Source organism: Symphalangus syndactylus, chromosome 6, assembly GCF_028878055.3.
Source record: "Symphalangus syndactylus isolate Jambi chromosome 6, NHGRI_mSymSyn1-v2.1_pri, whole genome shotgun sequence".
Classification (NCBI taxonomy): Eukaryota; Metazoa; Chordata; class Mammalia; order Primates; family Hylobatidae; genus Symphalangus; species Symphalangus syndactylus.
The window spans coordinates 128,878,295-128,902,676 of record NC_072428.2 but is presented as its reverse complement, the minus strand read 5'-3'; the positions used below and the strand labels follow the sequence as shown (position 1 = coordinate 128,902,676).

Here is a 24,382-nt window from a genome sequence, read left to right as displayed (position 1 = left end):
GTCCTGATTAGTTTTTAAGAAAATTATTGTGATTAAATATAGAGGGCCTAAAATTTGCCATGTAACCATTTATACATGTACTCTTCACCTGTTTTTAAAGTAGGAACTAGCGCCGGGCGCGGTGGCTCCCGCCTGTAATCCCAGCACTTTGGGAGGCCGAGACAGGTGGATCACTTAAGGTCAGGAGTTCAAGACCAACTTGGTCAATATCGTGAAACCCTGTCTCTACTAAAAGTATTAATACAAAAGTTAGCTAGGCGTGGTGGCATGCACCTGTAATTCCAGCTACTCAGGAGGCTGGGGCAGGAGAATCACTTGAACCTGGGAGGTGAAGGTTGCAGTGAGCCGAGATCATGCCACTGCACTCCAGCCTAGGGGACAGAGTGAGACTCTGTCTCAAAAAAATAAAAAATAAATTAAAAAAAATAAAAATAAAGTAGGAACTAATTCCCTGCAAGCAACAGGTTTTTTCTTCTTATGTGTCTTCAACTTTGTTTTCTTTCCACATCAGAACTGAAAAGCCAGAAGTGGTCATTGTTAACTGGTATCTGCCTGCATGTACTGGTCTTCTGTTTTCTCTGCAGTACGACATTGCCTTGGCAGCAGCTGAATTTGTATCACTCCGGCGAGCTCCCTCCCAGATGGTAGCGATAGTTCAGAGCCGCTATAAATGTGTTTTCTGAGAGTTCTGTGAATGGCTTATTGACTGCTGAGCAACTTCAGGCTCCTTCTGTCCTGTATTCTTTCTGACTGAAGATTTTGAACCACAGTTAGACAAAACAGTGCAGTTTTTAACACAGTATCATAATGATTTCCTCACATCTCTTCTCAGGGTACTTGTAATTTTTAATGAAGTTAGAGGATACAGTATATAGCCCAGACTATTTAAGCTCAGAGAGTGAAATTGTAAACACTCTGCTACTGCAGTGGGGATGTATTTTTGGTCAGGGGCCCATCCAAGGATTCTTTAAAGAATAATTCACAGTTTTGATTAGTTGCTGTTTCTTTAAATGACTTTGTGTATATGTTTTGCTTTTCCTTCTGTTCCAGGGCCACCACTGCCCAGTTCGGGAAATGAGCAGCACTCATCAGCCTCCATCTTTGAGCATGTGGACAGGATCTCCCGCCCCCCGGAGGCTAGCCGGCGGGTCCCCAGTAAGATCCAGCTTATTGCCATGCAGCCGATCCCGGCACCTCCCGTCCAGCGCCCCTCCCCAGCTGACCGAGTGGCGGAAAGCAATAAAATCAACAAAGAGGTATTTGCTTTTATTTAAAAGTCTGTTAATTAAAAAACTCGGCTAAGCGCAGTGGCTTATGCCTGTAATCCCAGCACTTGGGGAGGCCAAGGCAGGCAGATCGCCTGAGGTTGGGAGTTTGAGACCAGCCTGGCCAACATGGTGAAATGCCATCTCTACTAAAAATACAAAATTAGCTGGGCATGGTGGCGGTGGGTTCCTGTGATCCCAGCTGCTCAGGAGGCTGAGGCAGGAGAATCACTTGAACCCAGGAGGGGGAGTTTGTGCTGAGCCGGGATCTTGCCACTGCACTCCAGCCTGGGTGACAGAGTGAGACTCCATCTCAAAAAAAAGAAAAAAACAAAAAAAACTCACACTCTGATTTGGTCAGTGTTTGAAAATGAGTGCAAGGTACAGTGTCAACTGGTTACTAAAGGCATAAGCTGCTGACAAGGATTGTTAATGTAAAACATCAGGCTTGTCGGAGATCAGATACTGTGTATGGACACTCTGGGGCGCGTTGACAGACACGCAGAAAAGTGTTAGTGTGGCCAACCAGGGGCTGCCCTCCTCAGAAAGAGCCACTTCAGCTTCTGATCCTCCTCACGCTACGACCCAGTTCAGGTCCCCGTCTTTGGGGATACCATTCTGGGGGCAGGGGGTCTCATGTCAGGGAACTTGTTTCGGTGACACTAGGTAATTATCTTCTTTGTATCTGTCAGTCCTATTTATTAAAGATCGCTAAAGGAGGAAAGTATTTATTCTTTTCTGGTTATCAGATGTCTCTTTAAAGTTGTCATTGGCCGATTTCCAAGGTTCGAGTGACTTTTTTTCCCTGCTTTGGGGGATGGTGACAAGACTCCAGTGCACCACGCAGTGCTTGAGGGTAAAGCTCGGGGGATGGCAGGGTCTCTGCTCCTCCTTGGGCTGTGCCTGTCGCTCTCTCAGTGACTCCGTGGAGCTTACAGACAGCAAGTTAAGTGTGGGTCAGAGGAGAGGAGCATAGCAGGAAGGTGCTCCTAGAAGGCTTTGCTGGCCGGGCGTGGTGGCTCACACCTGTAATCCCAGCACTTTGGGAGGTTGAGGTCGGCATGTCATTTCAGGTCGGGAGTTCGAGACCAGCCTGGCCAACATAGAGAAACCCCATCTCTACTAAAAGTACAAAAAATGAACTGGGCATGGTGATGCGTGCCTGTAATCCCAGCTACTTGGCAGGCTGAGGCAGGAGAATCACTTGAACCCGGGAAGTGGAGGTTGCAGTGAGCTGAGATCATGCCATTGCACTCCAGCCTGGGCAACAGAGTGAGACTCTGTGTCAAATAAATAAATAAACATAAAAATAAATAAATCAAAGACTTTGCAAAGTGTGTGTCCCAGAAGCCTCCCGGGACCTCTATGGCTGTCTTTCTCTCCCTCACCCTTCCTCAGATTCAGACCGCACTGCGGCACAAATCTGAGATCGAGCACCATCGCAACAAGATCCGCCTGCGCGCCAAGCGCCGCGGGCACTATGAGTTCCCGGTGGTGGACGACCTGTCCTCGGGCGACACCAAGGAGCGACACCGGGTGTACCGCAGGGCACAGATGCAGATCGACAAGATCCTGGACCCCACGGCCAGTGTGCCCTCCGTGTTCATAGAGCCCAGGAAGAGGTGGGCTGGGGTCCTGCAGCTAGGCAGCGGGGGCGGGCGCGCAGAGGTGCTGCGGGGGGCACAGGAGCAGGACAGGAGCCCCTCTGCTACTGCAGGGCCTGTGACAGAAGGACCCCATCCGTGTTAACGTGGAAGTCTCTGAAGACAGTTGAAGGGGCTCATGCACAGAAGGATGTGGAGGCCACTCGGAAGGCTTACCCTGGCTGAGGGTCACCTTGGTGTGGGAGGCCGTGGCTTTGTTCTCACCTCTGCCCCTCTGCCTGCCTCGGGGCATTTCCTGGGGCTTAATCTGTCTCTGCCAATTTAGCCTGTCTAAAACTGCACTCACCCTTTCCCTTCCCATGCTGGCTCCTTCTGTGGTGTCCTTGGCTCTTCCTCACCTCCCGCTCTGTCACCTCCAATATTTTCATCTCCCGGAGCCACCCAGACCGGCGCCCAGCAGATCTTCGTTGGTTTTCTCACAGCTGCCTGCAGGGTCTGGGGTCTTACCTTCCCCTGGTCTCCCAGACTCCCGCCCCCGACATAGATGCGTTTTCCTTAAACACGGGTCTCATGTATGTCTTTCTCTGCTCAAAACCTGAGGTGGCTCTTGTTGCCTGCCAGGTGGGTCCCGTGCTCCCATCGCAGGCCGGCCCTGCCCCTCCACTCCAGCTCTTTTTCACAAGTCAGCCACACGGACAGAACTGCCACCCAGGAGATGGCCTGGTATCCCCTGAACATTCACCTGCCTGCTGTTTCTGCCCCTGACACCCACTTCCCACATCCTCCCTGGCTTCAGGTCCCATTCACTCCTCAAGACCTAGCTCTGGGCCCGGCGTGCTGGCTCACGCCTATAATTCCAGCACTTTGGGAGGCCAAGGCAGGCGGATCACGAGGTCAGGAGTTCAACACCAGCCTGGCCAATATGGTGAAACCCCGCCTCTACTAAAGATACAAAAACTAACTGGGCGTGGTGGCAGGCGCCTATAATCCCGGCTACTCAGGAGGCTGAGGCAGGAGAATTGTTTGAACCTGGGAAGTGGAGGTTGCAGTGAGCCGAGATCGCACCATTGCACTCCAACCTGGGTGACAGTGTGAGACTATGTCTCAAAAAAAGAATAATAAAATAAAAAAGACCTAGTTCTAGTCCCATGGGACTAATAGCTCCCACTGACTTCTTTTCTGAATGTCTATACAGCTAAATAATGTCACGATTACAAATGGCTTTGTATCATTCTGTGTTGCTCCACGTGGGTTAATAGGTCTGTTGAGGTAGGCTCTGAGCTTCCTTAGAGCAGAGACCGTGTCTTACATGGCGTTTATATCCTATGGGGTGTTTCCGGGGGCTAGCCTAGCACATCCTAGGTACTCAGGGTACTTAGTGTTTAGTTGATAAGTCAGTGGCAAAAAGGGTGATTTCCTACGAAGATAATTTCTCTTTCTCCTGGCAGCTCACGGATAAAACGTTCCCCCAAGCCTCGCCGGAAACACCAGGTCAACGGCTGTCCTGCCGACGCTGAGAAGGACCGGCTCATCACCACGGACAGCGATGGCACCTACAGGAGGCCCCCCGGCGTCCACAACTCGGCCTACATCGGATGCCCAGTGCGTGCCACCGACTCTGGTTTCTGGAACTGGGTTGGGGCGGCTCCTAGAAAGATGTGCTGAAGAGGGAGGAGAAGCAGCAGCACTGGCTGCCGCCCTGTGTGGTGTCGGTGCCTGATGGCTGATGGCTGATGGCTGATGCACCAGGGCCCTCTAGGTCATGAAGTGGGTGGGGTGGGGTGCCACCCCTTCTGAGGGGAGACTTGAGTCCTGTCAACCAGGGTGCTGCCGAGTGCCACCTCTGGAAACACACTCCGTGTTTTTCCTCTCTATATGTAAGCCCCGTTCTCTCAGACTTCACAGTGGGAGTTTTTTTTGAGGTTAACTGGAAAACAGAGAGAGAGAAATATCCTCAAGGTTTTTTTCCTTCTCCCTAGTCAGAGAGTTATTTGGTTTTGTTGTTTATTTTTATTTTTATTTTTTTGAGACAGAGTCTTACTCTGTTGCCCAGGCTGGAGTGCAGTGGTGTGATCCAGGCTCACTGCAGCCTCAATCTCCTGGGCTTAAGTAATTCGCCCACCTCAGCCTGCTGAGTAGCTAGGACCATAGGCATGTGCCACCATGCCCAGCTAATTTTAAAAATTTTTGTAGAGATGGGGTCTCAGCATGTTGCCCAGGCTGGTCTCAAACTCCTGGCCTCAAGTGATCCTCCCACCTTGGCCTCCCACAGTGCTAGGATTACAGGTATGAGGGCATGACCCTGAGATCAAGAGTCTCATGCTCTACTGACTGAGCTAGCCCGGCTGGGTTTCCTAATGAGAGGAGGGATATTTAGGGTTTTATTTCCCTGTACTGTCCTTGGAGTGCTAAGAAGATAGCGTATTTGCATATATATATTTTGCTTTTATGGGAGAAAGAGGTTAATGGAAATTAAGAAATAATGAGTGGTGGCTCAGACCTGTAATGCCAGCACTTTGGGAGGCTGAGGTGGGCGGATCGCTTGAGCCCAGGTGTTGGAGACCAGCCTGGGCAATATAGCAAAACCCTGTCTCTCCAAAAAATACAGAAATTAGCCAGGCGTGGTGGTGCATGCCTGTAATCCCAGCTACTTGGGAGGCTGAGGTGGGAGAATTGCTTCAGCCCATGAGGTTGAGGCTGCAGTGAGCTTTGATTGCACCACTGCACTCCAGCCTGGGTGACAGAGCAAAACCCTGTCTCTAAATAAATAAATAAATAAATAAGGGATTATTTTTTTCCAAAGTAAAAGAGGTCCAGATAGATTTTCTTGAAGTGTTAAAGGCAGATATTGGTAGCGTAAGATACATACACACAGACTGCATTGAGTAGGGGAGAGAGAACCAGCCTCACTTAACCCATGAGAAATACAGACACAAAGATACCCCAAGACAGAGAGGGCGAGCCAGGTGCTGCTAACTCCGGCAGCACCGGGAAACACAGGGTGTCCTAAACTCCATACCAGGAGAGCCCTGCCTTGCCGCAGCAGGCTCCTTTCATCTCCTGGGGGCACTCCCAGAGCCAGCCTGGTTTAGAGACATGTTAGCAAAAAGCACAGCCTTTGAGAAGGGATTTGTGATGGATGTGATTGCTTTAGATAGAGCTTATACAACCAGCCATTTCTTAGTTGAGGTTTGTATTTTTCTCCTAAATTATATAAATAACAAGCACTTAAATACGCTAAATATAATTACACAAATGTGCAAACGTTATACTGGGATGGGGCCTAAATACAACTCAATTATGATCATCTGAAAGAACGAGACTTTTCCTTAGGAACTTATGGTATTTCTAGGGTCTTAAAGACCCACCTTCTTGATCTACTCATGGGGATCGGTGTGATTTCAGAGAGTTGGGCTGTCTGTAAATGAAACTACTGTCTTCCTCAGTACAAGGAATTGAGTAGTTCCTGTTACTTTCTAAATGTGGTGCATGGCTGCTCTTACAGTAGGTGGTGCTCTTGTGCTGTGTTGGGTTCTGGGGGTATTTGGGCATCTGTGGGGTTTGGCTTGATCTGGAGAGGGCTCCCCAGGGTTGCCACCCAGAGCTTTTGTCTGTGCCAAGTGGAGACTTGCTGTGGTGTGGACCTAACAGATAGAAGGGCAGCATCCCTTCTTGCCCCTTCACTTCTCCAGCCAACCTGGGCTCCTCTCTCAAAGGAATTTGTGGGGAACCCTCTCAGTCCCCCTCCCTTTGATTTTTTTAAATGATGGAGTTTTTTATGGAGAGGAACCTGGCTTCTCCTGGCTGTCTTCATTTGCCTGCTTCAGTGACTATAGATCAGCCTTCTTTCGCGGTAGCTTTGCAGCATCGTTTTCTTCCTTTTTTCCTTAGCAGAGAGTGCAGGGATTCGTCCTCCTGTGGGTGCAGAGCAGCCTCTTCCTGGAAGACACCACCCCAGAGGCTGCTTGCCTTCAGTGGCTTCTTTTTTAAAAGATTTCCCCAAAATAAAAACCTTCCTCAGATTTTGAATTCTGAAACACTTTAAAAGAGAATGCCTGTTTCAGAACTTATCTTTTCTTAGGTAGTTTGTCTTTTTTTCCCTCAACTTTTATTTTAGAATCAGTGGTACATGTACAGGGTTTTTTTGTTTTGTTTTGTTTTTTCCATCTTCAAGCCTATACTAGGGAAGTACTATGTGTTTTTGAATTACCTTGAATTTTCCACTTTCCCCTCAAAAATATCTTCTCCTTGAGCAGTGTGTTCTCCTAAGGCCAAGAGAAATATTCCTTGGTTCCTTGTAATGAGGGTGACCATTATAATTCAGGCCTTGGTAGAAATCCAGCCAGCTGCCTGTTTTTGTAAGTAATTTTTTTTTTTGAGACACTCCAGCTCTGTTGCCCAGGCTGGAGTGCAGTGGTGCAATCACGGCTCACTGCAGCCTCGACCTCCCCAAGCTCAGGTGATCCTCCCACCTAAGCCTCCCAAGTAGCTGGGATTACAGGCGCATGCTGCCTTGCCTGGCTAATTTTTGTATTTTTAGTAGAGATGGGGTTTCACCTTGTTGCCTAGGCTGGTCTCAAACTCCTGGGCTCAGTGATCCTCCTGCCTTGGCCTCCCAAATTTCTGGGATTATAGACACGAGTCACCAAACCTGGCCTAAATAGAGTTTTATTGCAACACAACCGCACCCATTTGTTGACTTGATATCAATGACTGTTTTTGCTGCAAGGCAGAGTTGAGTAGTTGTGACAGACTATATGACTCATAAAACCTAAAGTATTTACTGTCTGGCCCTTTACAGAAAAAGTTTGATGTAATTTGTCGTCCAATCCAGACACTTTTGAAAGTGTAAGGGGGTGTACTATTAATCCTTACCGTGGGACAACAGGCATAAACTGAGGTTGTCCTGGACAACCAGGCTGTCTGGTCACCCTCTTACAACACCCACTAAGGACTGCAAAATAGGCACCAAAATCCGTAACTTTGATGACTAACAGTAAAAAGATGTACATTTATTTCTGAAGACTGATAGATAAACTGTATCTGAACACATCTATATGTGAAACATCTATAGTCTAAATATAGATGTTAGAATATAGGAAATTGAGTAAATCCTCTTCTTGGCCTGCAAGTTCTGATAGACTTGCCTGCAAAATGAGGAGAAAACAAGAAGGTGAAGGACCAGAAGAGGAAGCAGGAACATTGCTTCTGTTTCTGGAGAAACCCTCTTACTTACCAGTAGGCTGTTCTTCCAGACACACCCTCCCTTCTTTCCACCCGTAAACTGTAGATTGGTTGTACACTGCCGACCAGCCCTCCTTATCTGCTGCTCAAGAAAATCAAGAATTGGAGAAGGGCATGACTGTGGACCTTCATCCACCTCGCAAGGAAAGGAACACAGGTTCCTTCCAAGGTGACATCATCAACTAGAGGCCACCTTGGGGCCTCAGATTCTCACTTAGAATTCCTCAGTGACAAATCTCATTTAGTAGAACCTCCACTGGGATGTTGCAGTTGGGAGAAATGGACTCAGAAGCCCAAGAGTGTCACGTGCAAGAGAGGGAGGTCGCCAGTGGGGAGAAGAGCACCTACCCCATCCCACGAGGGCAATCGCTGCTTCACAGCAGTTGGTGGTTTCTGTGTTGCGTGAGGGCCTGGTCATGCCAGAGCTTCAGACTCTGCCAAGAGAACCCAGAAATCTGAGTGTTACTATGAAATTTTCAGATGTTTAAAATAATGGCTATCAATTAAAAGAGTGTGTAGGCCAAGCAAAACCTGTCCGTGGGTGACTGTGGGTTTACTAGTTTTGTATGGTTCTCTCTCAGTTTGGGGTTAAGAACCTACTGCCCTTCACGCTTTCAGGAATAATAACTGATCACCCGTTAGAAGCATTTTTCAGATGGGGGCTAAGGTTAAGGATGTATCTGTAGAGTAGTTTATCTTTGTAATAGACTCACTGATCCAGATGGGTAACGGAATGTCTTCCTTGGCCCCTTAAGTACGGTGATCCAACTAGCTGGGCTAAACTGCAGGCACGTGGCAAGTGAAGCATTCTAGATAGAAGCCGCCCACCCTTCCTCACAGAGGGTATGGGGTCCCCAGCTCCTTGGGCAGAACCTTTTCTCTCTTCACTGTGTCTGCTGCAGTCACCATGCTGTTTGGGCTCATTGAGCCTGTAAGACCAGAAAGGACGACTCTTCTTCATTGGCTCCTGGTTTTATCTCTTACAGTTTACCTGGCGAATATTATGACTGTGTTTTGTTCATAACAGTATTGGGAAATGAGATTTAAAAAATCTTTATCGTTACTTGTGTTTCTACCTCTTAAACAGTAGGTATAGAACACAATTTAAACCTTTCTTTTTTTTTTTTTTTTTTTTGAGACAGAGTTTCACTCTTGTCACCCAGGCTGGAGTGCAAGAGTGCAATCTCAGTTCACTGCAACCTCCACCTCCTGGGTTCAAGCGATTCTCCTGCCTCAGCCTCCCGAGTAGCTGAGATTACAGGCGTGCACCACTACGCCCAGCTAATTTTTATATTTTTAGTAGAGACAAGGTTTCACCATGTTGGCCAGGCTGGTCTCAAACTCCTGACCTCAGGTGATCCACCCATCTCGGCCTCCCAAAGTGCTGGGATTACAGGCATGAGCCACTGTGTCTGGCCAATTTAAACCTTAATGACTCTTGTGATCCAGAGATACCTTCATTTTAAAGACAAATGATTCTGAATAGTTTTCATAAAGTAGATATTGTAATTGCTTGCACACACACGTAGGCTTTTTTTTTTTTTTTTTTTTTTTTTTAAGAGTCTAGGTCTCTCTGTTACCAGGCTAGGGTGCAGTGGGGCAATCATAGCTTACTGCAACCTCGACCTCCTGGGCTTAGGAGATCCTCCTGGCTCAGCCTCATGAGTAGCTGGGACTGCAAGTGCTCACCACCACCCTCAGCTAACTTTTAGGCAATTTTTTGTAAAGATGGGGGTCTTACTATGTTGCCTAGGTTAGTCTCAAATTCCTGGCCTCTCTGGAAATGATCTTCCTGCCTTGGTCTCACAAGTTGCTGGGATTACAGGTGTGAGCCACTGCACCCAGCCCACATACATAGTTTTAATATGTATAGTTTTAAAAGTTTTGATCTTTAAAGGGTATGTAAGACTATTTTCTAATAGTCAATAGACTACTTTACTTTTTGGCTTCTAGCTATGGAAAATTTACTAGTTTTTTTAATACATAAACTTTGAAATATGTTTTTTGGCTGTTTAGGGGCTTTCAGTAAAAGTGTTCACTTCCAGGTACTGAAATGCCTTGTAAATAGTTGAGTGTTGCTGAAAAAATGATTGTTGAATTTTGGCAGTTTTTTTCGGGTTCAAGCCTCCTCTCTCCTTCCCATGAAATATAACGCACATTCCTCAGCTATCATTTTTTAATTTTTTTGAGACAAGGTCTCACTCTGTCATCCAGGCTGGAGTACAGTGATGGCGATTATAGCTTACTCCAAGCTCAAATTCTTGGGCTCAAGCTATCCTTCCACCTCAGCCTCCCAAGTAACTGGGACTGCAGGTACACACCACCACACCTGGCTAATTTCTTTCTTTTTTTTTTTTTTTTTTTAGAGATGGGGTCTCACTCTGTTGCCCAGGCTGGTCTCGAACTCCTGGCCTCAAGTGCTTCTCCACCTCAGCCTCCCAAAGTCCTGGAATTAAAGGTGTGAGCCACTGTGTGCAGCCTCAACTGTCATTTTTTAATTCTTATGATAGAACTTTTCCTCAATGTCAGGAAAACTGTTTAGGGTTGCCACAAAAACTCATGTGTGATTCTTCCTTTGCCGTTTCTCACTGTAGTCGGATCCTGACCTCCCAGCCGATGTGCAGACGCCATCCTCGGTGGAACTGGGGAGGTATCCAGCCCTTCCCTTCCCGGCCTCCCAGTACATCCCACCCCAGCCGTCCATCGAGGAGGCACGCCAGACCATGCACTCCCTCCTGGACGACGCCTTTGCCCTCGTGGCCCCCAGCAGCCAGCCTGCCAGTGCCGCAGGTGTAGGCCCCGGAGTCCCACCCGGCCTGCCCGCAAACAGCACCCCTTCCCGGGAAGAGAGGCGAGCCACCCAGTGGGGGTCCTTCTACAGCCCAGCCCAGACGGCCAACAATCCCTGCAGTGTAAGTACTGGCCTTCTAGAATTCTCTGGTGGGCAAGATGTTGAAGCTTTGTTGCCTGACTGCCTGACTTTCACGCTCTGCACGAAACCGTGGTTGCATTTGATAAGAATTAAAACTCGGGTGATGGGTCTTAGTTTTTATCTTCTACTAAATTAATTCTTGATGTTGGAAGTATCCATTTATGTGGGTTTACAGGCTCATGCCTGTAATCCCAGCAATTTAGGAGGCCAAAGCAGGAGGACTTTTGCTTTGTGGAGGAATGGAGGGGGATTTTATGGAAGCATCTTCCTGGGTTCAAAACAGTGTCACTGAATGGAGATGGGGTAACCATCAAATGTATTCTTGTTGATGTCTCCAGAAGAGTTGCAGTTTAGAATGTATCCAAATCGTTGAGTTTCTTGTATGGCCACCTGGTACTGGAGAGACTCCTGAGGTTCTGAGATTGTAGGCAGCCAGTCCCCCTGTGGACAGTGACAACCACTTTCAAATGTCAGCTTTCCATCTTGGAGGTTGACATTTCAGCATTTCATCTGCCTTTGTTATCATTTATGTTTTTCTTAGTCCTTTCAAATTTACCTTCCTGAGAGATGGAGAAGAAGTAAAATTCAAGGAAGTAAAGCCAACATTATTTTCTGCTAATTTCAGATGAAATGATTGGACTAAGATTTGACTCTGGAGAGAAGCTAATAGGTCGCAACATGAATTTATTAGGGAGTGTTTATACTGGGTCCACCTTGTTACATGAAATTGGGTGGCAATAAACATATGGTAAAATTCTTTTTTATCTCTGAAATGGATTTGAATTTTCAAAGTAAAAGCCTTCAGCAAGAGATAGTCTCCTTCGGGGCATGGGAGGCCGACAGCCTGCAGTATGGGGAACTGCTATCATGTGGGGTGGGGTGGGAATACCATTCAATCTCATCATTACTGTTTTTAATTTTAAAATATAGCTTGTTCCAACAACTATCTTCAAAATTACAACTGTTGGTTTATAATATTTCCGGAAATGTATGGTACAGAACAAACCTTGGTGGTAAAATAAATGTGGAAACAGCTGCCATCGGGTCACTTTAAAGTTTTCTCATTTGCTTATTCATTCAAATATACTTACAAAGCACCTGCTGTGTCGCAGGCACTCTGCTTAGGTGCTGGAGAGTGTAGTGCACAGTACAGGTCCCTGCCCCCCAGTTCTTACATTCCAGCGGAGGCTCTGTGGACAATCTAAACTAATTCCAGTACAGCCTGGAAGGTGCTATGGCGGGGGGAGCTGATGTGGGAGGGGCGTCTTAGCAGAGCCTTGAGGTCTTTTGGGATGGATTTTTCTGGACAAAATAGCATCTCTGTGGAAGTCTAAAGGATAATTAGTGGTTTTCAGTTGAAGAAGGATGTTCCTGGTGGTGGGAAGTACAGCAGAGGCACAGAAATTAAAGTACATGGGACAGGCTTCAGATGGAGGAACAGAGGCTAGGTTTACCTTCCTTCCTGAAACAGCTGAGAACACTGGAAGGAGTATCTGGGTGACTTGACATTAGACTTTAGGTAAGAAAGGACAGGGGGATCAGTGAGAAGTGAACTGAGTCCTCCAGTTGCCCCAGCTTACTTCTGGAGTTTCTAGTCATGGCGCAGCAGGTAGGACCCCAGGCAGAGCTCCATGGTCTCCCTGAGTTGAAGAAATGGAGCCTGGAAGTCTGGGGAGGAAAAGGCAGCCGGAGTTCACGAGGGAGAGTGCAGGAGAGCAGAGAGATACCCTGAGCAGGATGCCAGGCATCTGCAGAGAATCTTTGTTTGAGTACTGATCAGTTTATGGGTACACAGAAACTACCCAAAAGAGCCCCTCAAAAGGATTAGCGGGAACAACCCTCAAAATTCACACAGGCCTGGGGATAAGCTCTTGCTATGGATTGAACTGTGTCCTCCCCAAAATCACATGTTGAAGCCGTAACCCCCCCATATGACTGCGTTGGAGATAAGGGCCTTTAGGGAGGTAATTAAGAGTAAATGAGGCTGGAAGGGTAGAGTCCCGATTCAACAGAACTGCTGCCTGTAGAAGATGAGGAAGAGACTCCAGAGCTCTCTCTCTGGCCAGGTTAAGACACAGAGAGCAGGCAGCTGTCTGCAAGCCAGGAAGAAAGCCCCACCTGAAACTGAACACTGCCAGACGTTGCTGTAAGACTTTCCAGCCTCCATAACTACGAGAAAATTATGAGAAAATCAGTTTCTGTTCTTGTGTGTGTGTGTGTGTTTTTTTTTTTTTTTTGAGACAGAGTCTTGCTCTGTTGCCCAGGCTGGAGTGCAGTGGCGCAGTCTCGGCTCACTGCAAGCTCCGCCTCCCAGGTTCACGCCATTCTCCTGCCTCAGCCTCTCGAGTAGCTGGGACTATAGGCACCCGCCACCTCACCTGGCTAATTTTTTGTATTTTTAGTAGAGACGGGATTTCACCATGTAGCCAGGATGGTCTCGATCTCCTGACCTCATGATCCGCCTGCCTCGGCCTCCCAAAGTGCTGGAGTTTCTGTTGTTTTAGGCCACCATTTCTAAGGTATTTTGTTATGGCAGCCTGAGCAGATGAATACCATTCCTTTTCCAACAGTTGGTAGAAACTGCATAATTCATGCAACATCAGTCAGAGTATTCAGAAGAGTTTTGCCTCAGTAGTGGGGCAAAATTAGCTCCAACTTAAAGCTGCTCTGGTTCCACCTAACCACAAAACCGTAACATCTAAACCCAAGCAAAGCTCAAGAATATAGAAACACAAAAATATGCAGCATTCAATAAGGTAAAATTAATAATGTCTGCATTAAATCAAATTAAACAGACAAGGAAAGAAGCAGGAAAATGATACAGATGATAGAGTTACGAGACAAGCTGTATGTGGTGGTTCACACCTGTAATCCCAGCACCTTGAGAGGCTGAGGCAGGAGGATTGCTTGAGTCCAGGAGTTTGAGACCAACTTGGGCAACACAGTGAGACTCTGTCTCTACAAAAAATATAAAAATTAGCTAGGCACTACTTAGGAGGCTAAGGTGGGAGGATCACTTGACCTTGGGAGGCTGAGGCTACAGTGAGCCATGATTGCATGATTGCACCACTGCACTCCAGCCTGGGTGACAGAGCAAGACCCTGTCTCAAAGAAAAGAAAAGAGAAAAAGAACTAGTAGACAGGATATTAAAAGAATTCTTACAATGGAGTTCATAGATTCAAGAAGCTAGAGGAAAGACTGTACACATTAACTAGAAGCATTGAAAATATTAAAGGATAAAAGTCAAACTTAGAGATGAAAACTACAGTCTCTTGAGATGAAAAAATACACTATGGGACTGAAGGCAGATTACATATTGGAGAAGAAAAAATTAGTGGGCTGTAGTAATAAAAACAGTATGGTACCGGCATAAAAACAGAAACATAGACCAATGGGACAGAATAGAGAGTCCAGAAATAAATCCACACATATATGGTCAACTAATTTTTGACAAGGGCACCAAGAGGACATAATGGGGAAAGGATAGTCTTTTTAGTAAATGGTGAGGGGAAAACTAGATTTCTAGATGCAAAAGAATGAAATTGGACTCTTAGACACAAAAATCAACTCAAAATGAATAAAGGACCTAAGTGTAAGACCTGAGATGATAAAACTTCTAGAAGAGAACATAGGGGAAACTCCTTGATATTGACCTTGGCAATGATTTTTTAGATATCACATCTATCACACCAAAAGCTCAGGTTATAGAAGCAAAAATAAGTAAATGGTACTGCATCAAGCTAAAAAGCTCTGTACAGCAAAGGAAAACATTGAAAATGTTTCAGTGAAAACACAACCTACAGACTGGAAAAAAATATTCATATACCACATATCTCATAAGGACTTAGTATCAAACATTTATTTTAAAAAACTCTTACAACTCAATAGCAGAAAAATAATCCAATTTAAAAATGGGCAAAGGATTTGAACAGATATTTTTCCAAAGAAGACATAAAAATGGCCAACAGGTATATGAAACAGTGTTCAACATCACTAATCATCAGCGAAATACAAATTAAAACCTCTACGAGGTTGGGTGCAGTGGCTCATGCTTGTAATCCCAGCATTTTGGGAGGTGGAGGTGGGCAGATTGCTTGAGCTCAGGAGTTCAAGACCAGTCTGGCTAAAATGGTGACACCCCGCTTCTACTATAAATACAAAAATTAGCTGGGCATGGTGGCGCATGCTGGTAACCAACTACTAAGGTGGTTGAGGCACAGGAATCACTTGAACCTGGGAGGCAGAGGTTACAGTGAGCCAAGATCATGCCATTGAACACCAGCCTGGGTGACAGAGCAAGACTCTATCTCAAAACAAAACAAATAATACAAAACGTTCTATGAGATACTGCCTCACACTTGTTAGGATGGCTATTATCAAAAAGATAAGAAATAACAAATTTTTGCAAGGGTTTAGAGAAAAGGGAACCCTTGTACACTGTTAATGGCAATGTAGATTGGTACAGCCATTATGGAAAATAGTGTAGAGGTTTCTAAAGAAATTAAAAATAGAACTACCATATGACCCAGCAATCCCTCTGCTGGGTATATACCCAAAGAAGGTAAAATCACCACCTTGTAAAGATATCTGCATTCCTATGTTCATTATAGCACTATTCACAATAACCAAGATATGAAAATAACCTAAGTGTCCATTGATGGATGAATGGATAAAGAAAATATTTTGGTGTATATATACAATGGAATATTATTTATCCTTTAAAAAGGAGATCCTGCTATTTGCTACAACATGGATGGACCTGGAAGACACTATGCTAAGTGAAATAAGCCAGAAACAGAAAGAAAAATACTGCGTGATCTCACTTACATGTGGAATCTTAAAAAAAAAAGTACCACAGATGGGAGGGGAAAGGAAATTGGGAGATGGAGATCAAGGATACAAAGTAGGGGATGTGTAGAATGAACAAGTCTAGAGATCTAAAGTACTAAATGACTATAGTTAATAAAATTTTATTATATTGGGGATTTTGTTAAATAAGTAGATTTCAGCTACTTTTGTCACAAAAAAGTATGTGAGATAATAAATGTTAATTTGCTTCACTGTAAGTAACCATTTTACTATCTGTATGTAGCCAGTAATATGTTGTAAACCTCAAACATACCCAACAGAATTGTTTTTAAAAACATAGAATGGCCAAAATTTTTCCAAATTTGGTGGAAACTGCAGATCCACAGATCTATTGGTTGGTGAACTCTATGTGCAAGAAATATGAAGAAAACTATACCCAAAATGCCATAGTCTAAATTGCTTAAAACGAGTAAAAAAGATCTTAAAAGCAGCCAGAGAACAAGAATACATTATATACAGTGGAACAAAGATAAGGATGCAGAAGAAATCTCATTGTCCAGAAGACAGTGGAACAAATCTTCAAAGAACTGAAAAGACCAAATGATCAACCTAGAATCTATATCTGGTAAAAGTATCTTTCAAAGACTAAGGTGAAATAAAAACGTTTTCAGACATATAAAAGCTGAAATAATTCATCGCCAGCTGACCTGCATTATAAGAAATGTTACAGGAAGTCTTTAAGGCAGAAGTACAATGATACCATATGAAGACCTGGATCTACATACATATATGAAAAACACTGGAAATGTCAATATGTGTGTGGGAAGTTATTTTTTAAAACCCTCTCTTCATTATTTAAAACTTTAAAAAAGATAATTGACTACTTAAAGTGAAAGTAATAAGCATATATTGTTGGGGGGTTATAACATATATAGAAGTAAAATATATTAAAACAGCAGCACAAAAGGCCAAGAAAGGAGAAATTGAAGTTTGCTATTTTAATGTTCTTATACCATACAGGAAGTAGAATAATAGTGCTTAATGGGAGACTGTGATAAGTGAAAAATGCATAATATAGACCATAAAGCAACCTATTATTAGCTAATAAGCCAACAAAAGAATCAAAATGAAATAATAAAAAATAGCACAAAAGAAGGCAGAAAAGGGGCCGGGCATGGTGGCTCACACCTGTAATCCTAGCACTTTGGGAGACTGAGGCGGGTGGATCACCTGAGGTCAGGAGATCGAGACCATCCTGGCCCAACATGGTGAAATCACATCTCTCCTAAAATTCAAAAATTAGCTGGGTGTGGTGGCATGTGCCTGTAATCCCAGCTACTCGGGAGGCTGAGGCACAAGAATCGCTTGAACCCAGGAAGCGGAGTTGCAGTGAGCCGAGATCATGCCACTGCACTCCAGCCTGGGCAAAAGAGCGAGACTCTGTCTCAAAAAAAAAAAAAAAAAAAAAAAAAAAAAGGGCAGAAAAGGAAGTGAAAAGCGATAAAGCACAGATGGGGAAAATGAAAAACAGATACCAAGATGGTTGATTTAAATCCAGCCCTATCAATAATCACATTAAATGTGAATGGTCTAAACACCCCTATTAAAGGGCAGAGCTTGTCAGTTTGCATAAAAAGCAAGATCCAAATACATGCTGCCTACAAGAAACTTTCATTAAATACAAAGATACAAATAGGTAAAAAGGAAAAGTATGGAGAAAAGTTTGGAGAAAGATATGCCATACTAACACTAATGGTAGAAAGCTGGAATGGCTATGTTAATATTAGCCAAAATAGAGCTCATAGTAAAGAATATTATTAAAGATTAGGAGGATCATTTCATAATAAAGTAGTCAGTTTATGTGGAGGACATAAAGTCTTATGTGTTTATGTGCATAGTATTAGAGCTTCAAAATACATTAAGCAAAAACTGACAAAACTGCATGTAGAAACAAATCTACAATTATGTTGATGAGAATGGAAACAACTGGAAGTCTCATGAACTGCTGGTGGGAATGTAAAATAGCACAACCACTTGGAAAAAAAGTTTGGCAGTCTCTTTAAAAAGTTAAACATATATCCTACCATATGAACCAACATTCTATTCCTAAGTATTTATCCAAGAGAAACAAAAGCATATTTTCATACAAAGACTTGTACATCATGGCAGATTTATTTATAATAGACACAAAGAAAACAGCAGCACATACTAGTACTCCATTTACGAATATATCACATTTGTTTATCCATTCATGTGTAGGGTCTATTATTTAAAATAGGGTTCTCCAGAGAAACAGAACTAGTGGTGTGTGTGTATGTGGGTGGGTGGGTGTGTGTGTGTGTATGCGTATGTGTTTATATGGAGAGAGTGAGGAGGAGAGAGAGAAATTTACTTATTAGGAGGAGTCGGCTCATGTAATTATGGAGGCTGAGAATCCCATGATCTGCTTTCTGCAAACTGGAAATCCACAGAAGCCAGTGGTGTAGTTTGAAGGCCTGAGAGGTGGTTTCCAGTCTGAATCTGGAAGCCTGAGGACCAGGGGCTTCAAGGATGGGAGAAGATTGATGTCCCAGCTCATGCAGTCAGGCAGAGGAAGCCCAAATCCAACCTTCCTCTGCCTTTTTCTTCTATTCAAGCTTTCAGCAGATTGGAAGATGCCCGCCCATATTGGGGAGGGCTGCCTTACTGTCCACCAATTCAAATGCTACTCTCTTCTGGAAACACCCTCACAGACACACCCAGAAATAATGTTTAACCAGATATCGGGGTGTCCTGTGGCACAGTCAGGTTGATACATAAAATTAACTATTACAGTATGTTCTAAGCAGTGAAGTGAGTTCTGGCTGAGCAGTACAGAGCAGGCACTAAAAGTGGTGAGACATGAGGCAGGAGAGGAAAAGCAAGAAGCTGATGATTATGGAGCCTACACCTCATCCTGAGGATGATGGCTGCACATGGAAGGGTTTTGAGCAGGTGGAAACATAATTAGGTATGCCTTTTTGAAAGATTAGTCCCATTTTAGAGTGAAGAATGGTGGTCAGACACAGACTAATAGAAAGCTGTTGTAATATTCTTGGTGAGAGAGTTGGTGACTCCAGTTAGTGCAGTGCAGTGGATAAATCCAAGAGGAAGAATCAACGGGCCTTCAACATGTTTAATGGCTGATGGTGCTGAGCCAGTGCGGAAGAAGAGTCTGACAATTCACAAAAAGGGATGAGATGAATCTGGAGTACCAGTGGAAGAGCTCTCTTTAGAAATGAGGGGATATGTGGGAGGCCGAGGCGGGCGGATCACGAGGTCAGGAGATCGAGACCATCCTGGCTAACATGGTGAAACCCCGTCTCTACTAAAAATACAAAAAAAAAAAAAATTAGCTGGGCACGGTGGCAGGTGCCTGTAGTCCCAGCTACTTGGGAGGCTGAGGCAGGAGAATGGGGTGAACCCTGGAGGCGGAGACTGCAGTGAGCCGAGATAGCGCCACTGCAGTCGGGCCTGGGCGGAAGAGCGAGACTCTTTCTCAAACAAATAAATAAATAATAAAAAAAAGAAATGAGGGGATATGCTTCTTCTAATTTAATGGGAAGGAGGAGGGAAAGGTTGGGCACAGATAAAATCAGGTTGTAGTTGGCTGGTAGAAAGTTGAGGAACCAGTCATCTCATGGCTTTTAACCTCACAGCAGAGAAGGCAGAGTCATCCATTGAGAATAACAGAAGAAATGTGGCAGGGCAGGGGGTTTGAGGGAGAGAAGAGATTTGAAAGACCTGTTAATGGAGCATGAGACAACACAGGTTAGGGACACAGGAATTATTTCTTAGCCTTGAGGGTGGTTGAGATTGACTATCATGAAATCGAAGTGGCTCTAATTAATGTTCTCGAGTTTCACTGATGAACATTCAGTACCCAAGTATATGCATTGGGATTGAAGACTAGGGCTTTGTCAGGCACATGTGATGTGCAGGTGAGAGGGAGCAGTTGAAATGATAGACCAGGCGCTGCAAAGGAAAGGTATGGAAAGCTGGGGTCATTTAAACATGCCAGAACTTTGTTGAATTCTTCCTCTTAAATCCATCCACACCATGACATCAGATGGAGCCACTGTCATCGCTCAGCAACAGCTTCTTAATTGTCTCCCTGCCTCTGGTCTTGAATGTATGATGTTAGGGTGGAGCAGTTCTGATGCCGAACACAGCATGGCAGCTGATAGGTAAAATGTGGTTCACTGGTGTCGAGTAAGCCAAGCTGCTGACGATCTAACACCTTGGATGCATCTCAGGATGACAGGAAGACTGGAAAAGAGGAGGAAGACCTACCACCAGCCGCTTAGCTTAGCTTGTCCTGCGTTTTCCAAAGGGAAAGGCTCATCTCACGAGCTGACCTGAACTTGTTCACTGCTGGTCTCTGATTGTTACTTCTCTCTGCTTCCAGGCTTTTCCTGATTCCCCGTCCCTCCCCTTCACCCTGTCTGCCAGTGCACCCCTCAGTGTACTCTCTAAGTGGCAATGTAATGCTGAGCATCCTGGGGATGGGCTTAGGAGCCACATTGTGCTGCCAGAATCTTTGTTTTGTTTGTTTGTTTGTTTGTTTCCCCCTTGACCACTGCTTTGCTCAGTGTGTAGCATGATTCTGCTGCTTTCCTTGTTTGGTTTCTGCTGATGAATTTTTAGCAGTAATTTTTGGCAGGTTTGTCTTGTTATTTCTCTTATTTGTTCATTGTTCATAGGTGTTGCAGATTCAAGATTCCCTGATAATGCCTTATAAATTCAAGCCCATAGTAAGATTTTTTAAATAAACACCGTTATTCCTGGTTTTCTCATTGTGGACTTTTGATGTTACCCTGATGTGGTTGGATGAGAATGGTAGCAGCTTAATCTAGTGGAAAACCAGAATCACTGGCTTTATCTGTGCATATCTAATATAATTTCAACATGTTTATAAATGGATTGTAAAGTTAGTGTTGCCAAGGGGAGCCTGATCACTCTCTATTTGCTGCTATTTGCTTTTTTTTGGTTAAAAAAAAGAAAAACCACAGGAATGTGGATTTCAAGTTGCCTTCAGTTACCGCATGAGCCTTTATTTGCCGTCTGATGACATTATTACTCCTTTTTTGCGAGGGTAGAAGTGTTATGTGTCAGTGAGTCAGGCCACTTGATAGTTGGTACTGCTGCTTCCTTGAGAAGGTAAGCTCTCTCTGGACTAGTCCTTTGAGTAGCAAGTACAAATCCCTGGGCTGAGACACTTCACAAGCAGACCTCACTGTCTGGTTGCTTTACCTCAGGCCTATCCCAAACTCTACCAACCATCTAACTTACCTTCCTTACTCTGTCGGCCTGTGTTTTATACTGAATAGAAAAAAAGGATGCATTAAAATGGGATTTTTATATACATAGATGATTGAAACCTTCAAATGCAATTTTGTTCCCCAAACTTTTGTATAGGTGTGATCCATCCTGCAACAGAATCAGAGAAATTCTGTCTGTGATTTTTTTTAAAACTTTTCATCAGGGCAGGTAGTCCCTAGAAATATGACGTTCTTTTTCTGATGAGAATAGAGTTGAAATCCTCGCACTACAAAGATACAACAGATAATAAGTGGACAGCTATTTTTCATTGTTTTTCTCTTAATATGCCACTAAGTCCTCCTGAGACTTTGGTAGGTAAACTGGTAAGCATTGACTTTTTTTTAGATTTTGCATATAAATATGCTTTAAAAAACCACACTGTGCCGAAAGCACCAGCACTGTGAATAATCTCTATGTAGTCTCAGATTTCCCTTTAATTATTTGGAAAAGGAATGGAAGCTTCTTTTCCTTCTCTTCCTGCCTTCATCCATAACCCCCTTTCCCTTGTTTTGCCTCAGCTGGGGAAGTCCACAAGGTTCCACATGACAGCCAAGGGGATGGAAGCAGAGGGAGTCAGAAGGTGAAGTAATCTGACCACAGTTTCATATTTAATAATCCCCTTAGAACTCTATGAATGTGGAGATCATTATATTCTCTTGGCATAAAGGAATAGGCCCAGGGATGTTAAGCCAGTCTATCTGACTCCAAAACCTCGACTTTTTCCCTCACAAAATAGCTATTTGTTCACAGGAGAGTGTCTGGTTTTGGAAACCATGGGCAATGCAGGGGGATTGGTGAGAAGCATGGTCTTTGGAGTCCAAAAGACATTAGAAGGAAATCACCTAATTTCTTTGTGGGTTGGTTTCGTTCATAAAACAGAGGCAGCGAGTGCTTTTTTAGAGATGTTGTGGGCCTGGGTTAATGCTCATACAATGCTTAACTCAAAATACTAATTCAGTAAATGACAGCTTATAAAAAGAAAAATATCATATTAGAGCAACTTCAGAAGCAAGGCTGACTTAGACCTAACTTAGACAAACCATTGGTTCCAACTGACTGCAGCTGGACAGACTCTGCCCATAGTTACTGTTCTTCTGAAATATCTAATTCCAAAAGGAACAATTCACAGCTATTGAAAAGAAATGTTGAAATAAGAGTCCCACGTATATTAGGGTTAGGATATATTGATTTCACCAGGAATACAACAGATCTCTTAGATGTATATTTCTTTAAATCATGTGGCATATTGTTTTAGTCAAAGAACATTTGGCTAGTTCAGGTTAGCTCAAGTAAAAAGAGTTGATTGAAGGATACGGGGGCACCTTATGGAATTTAAGGGCAGAAAATATAGCTGGATCTCCTGGGGACCAGTAAATGGCCAGAAACAGAACGTGCTGTCTTCGTCTTGTAGAGTCTCTCTAGTTTCTGGTTTTCTTTTTTTGCAGCATTCTGCAACGTGAGACAGCATTTGATACTTGAGTTGCTTGAGGTATTTGAATAGGTACTGGGCACCCACTGGGCCTTGCTGACCTTTGTGGCTCATGTGGTTGGAGTCACTTGTGCTAATTGTGGGCATTCAGGCCTGCCTTTTAGCAAAAGATATGAGGCCTTCTAGCAGAAGATACAGGTTTGCAGCAGAAGATACAGATGGATCTGTAGGGAAGAGCAGGCACAGCAAGCCTGTCAGCTATTCATATTTGTAGTTGTCACAGAAAGCCTGTCAGCTATTCATATTTGCAGTTGTAATATACAAAAGAAGGAAAGATCTAGAAATGAGTTGTGCGTTTTCTAAAGTCTGGTAGTGCAGGTCCTCGAACCGAAACTTGTAGCATCACTTGGTGGCAGAGTGCCCGGTAACATGCTAAGTTTTAATGAGAAAATAATTCTCTTGAAAGTTGATCCTGTAAAGCTGAATTTATAAGTTTGCTGTTGTCACTTTATAATAAGTATTGAATATTAATCTTCATGTTCTTTTGTATGTCTTCCAGAGATATGAAGACTATGGAATGACTCCCCCAACGGGTCCATTGCCAAGGTAAGGTTTTCAAAACAAAATGTATTATCACTTTCTCACATAGGCTGTTTTTAAAAACTTTATAAACTCACTAATTTTAGCTAATATGAGCAGATGTAAAACTCTGCATTGTATATTCTCTTGATCTAACCAGAATAGGAGGGAAAAAAAGTTGGAATTTAAGTTCTGTTCCAGTAATGACAGGCTAGGTAATTTGGACCAACTCTCCTGCTGAGGACAACTGGAAAAGCTGACCAAGATATTAACATTAAAAACCCCAGAGAGTTAACAGGGCAGTGAAGCGGTATGGGACCAAGATCCAGGAAATCCAGAGACATGAGCCCTGCTTCTTGGGCCACTTTTTCCCAGGGACATCTGCAGATTCCAGAAGAAGCACCTGGGAAGCCAGGCAAAGCCTTTGACAGACTCATGGGGCTGGAAGCACGAAGAGAGACCCTGGTAAACATCCAAAGGTTTTGAGTTTGGACCCTTACGGGTTATGCTGTAGGAGTAAGGATGAATCATAAGTAGATCAGTCCCTGCAGGAAGTAAAGCTCAGCTTTGAAAGTTGATTAGGGTTGTTCCCTGGCAGAAACAAATGAACATCCCTTTTAGAAGAAGATTACATCACTCTTGGCTTTATATAATTGCTACAGTAGCCCCCCTTCCACACACCCCCACACCCACCCACAGGCATATGAGAAGAAAAGAAAATGCAGTTTTTTTTTAAATTAAAAAGAAATAGACAATAGAAGCAGAACTATAGGGGATCCAGATATTGGAGTTATCAGACACAGATTCTAAAATAATTACACTTATTCTTAATATGGAGGTAAGGTCCATTGTCCAGGAAGATGTAAAAGTGCTACTTTATGTTAGACTGTTATAAGTGAAGGATTCTAGTGTAGTTCTAGGCTCAGTAAAAGAATGCTTAAATATAAAATAATAAGAGCAAAATAACTTAAAGATAATCCAAAGGAAGGTAGGAAATAGGAGAAAAAAGCACTTAGAATTTACAGGACATGCAGAAAGAAAACTTAAGATGGTAGATATCTAAATTCAGATCTATAATGAATTACATTAAATGTTAATAACTAGATATTTCAGTTAAAAGACAAAGATTATTAGATTTGATTTTTAAAAAATGTATTTGGCTTATGAGCAACACATCAA

At 43.8% G+C, this 24,382-nt stretch overlaps 1 protein-coding gene across 4 annotated transcripts in view; it reads left to right on the top strand.

Moving 5' to 3' along the window:
- Positions 1–24,382, top strand: part of KIAA1549 (KIAA1549 ortholog) — a 154,736-nt gene that overhangs the window by 110,611 nt on the left and 19,743 nt on the right. For all 4 annotated transcript variants that reach the window (XM_055284153.2, XM_055284152.2, XM_063642296.1 and 1 more), the window contains 5 exons: positions 1,051–1,256; positions 2,664–2,887; positions 4,318–4,471; positions 10,708–11,025; positions 23,184–23,230. In XM_055284153.2, the coding sequence (XP_055140128.1) occupies positions 1,051–1,256; positions 2,664–2,887; positions 4,318–4,471; positions 10,708–11,025; positions 23,184–23,230 (949 nt within the window). The remainder of the gene's footprint in view (positions 1–1,050; positions 1,257–2,663; positions 2,888–4,317; positions 4,472–10,707; positions 11,026–23,183; positions 23,231–24,382) is intronic.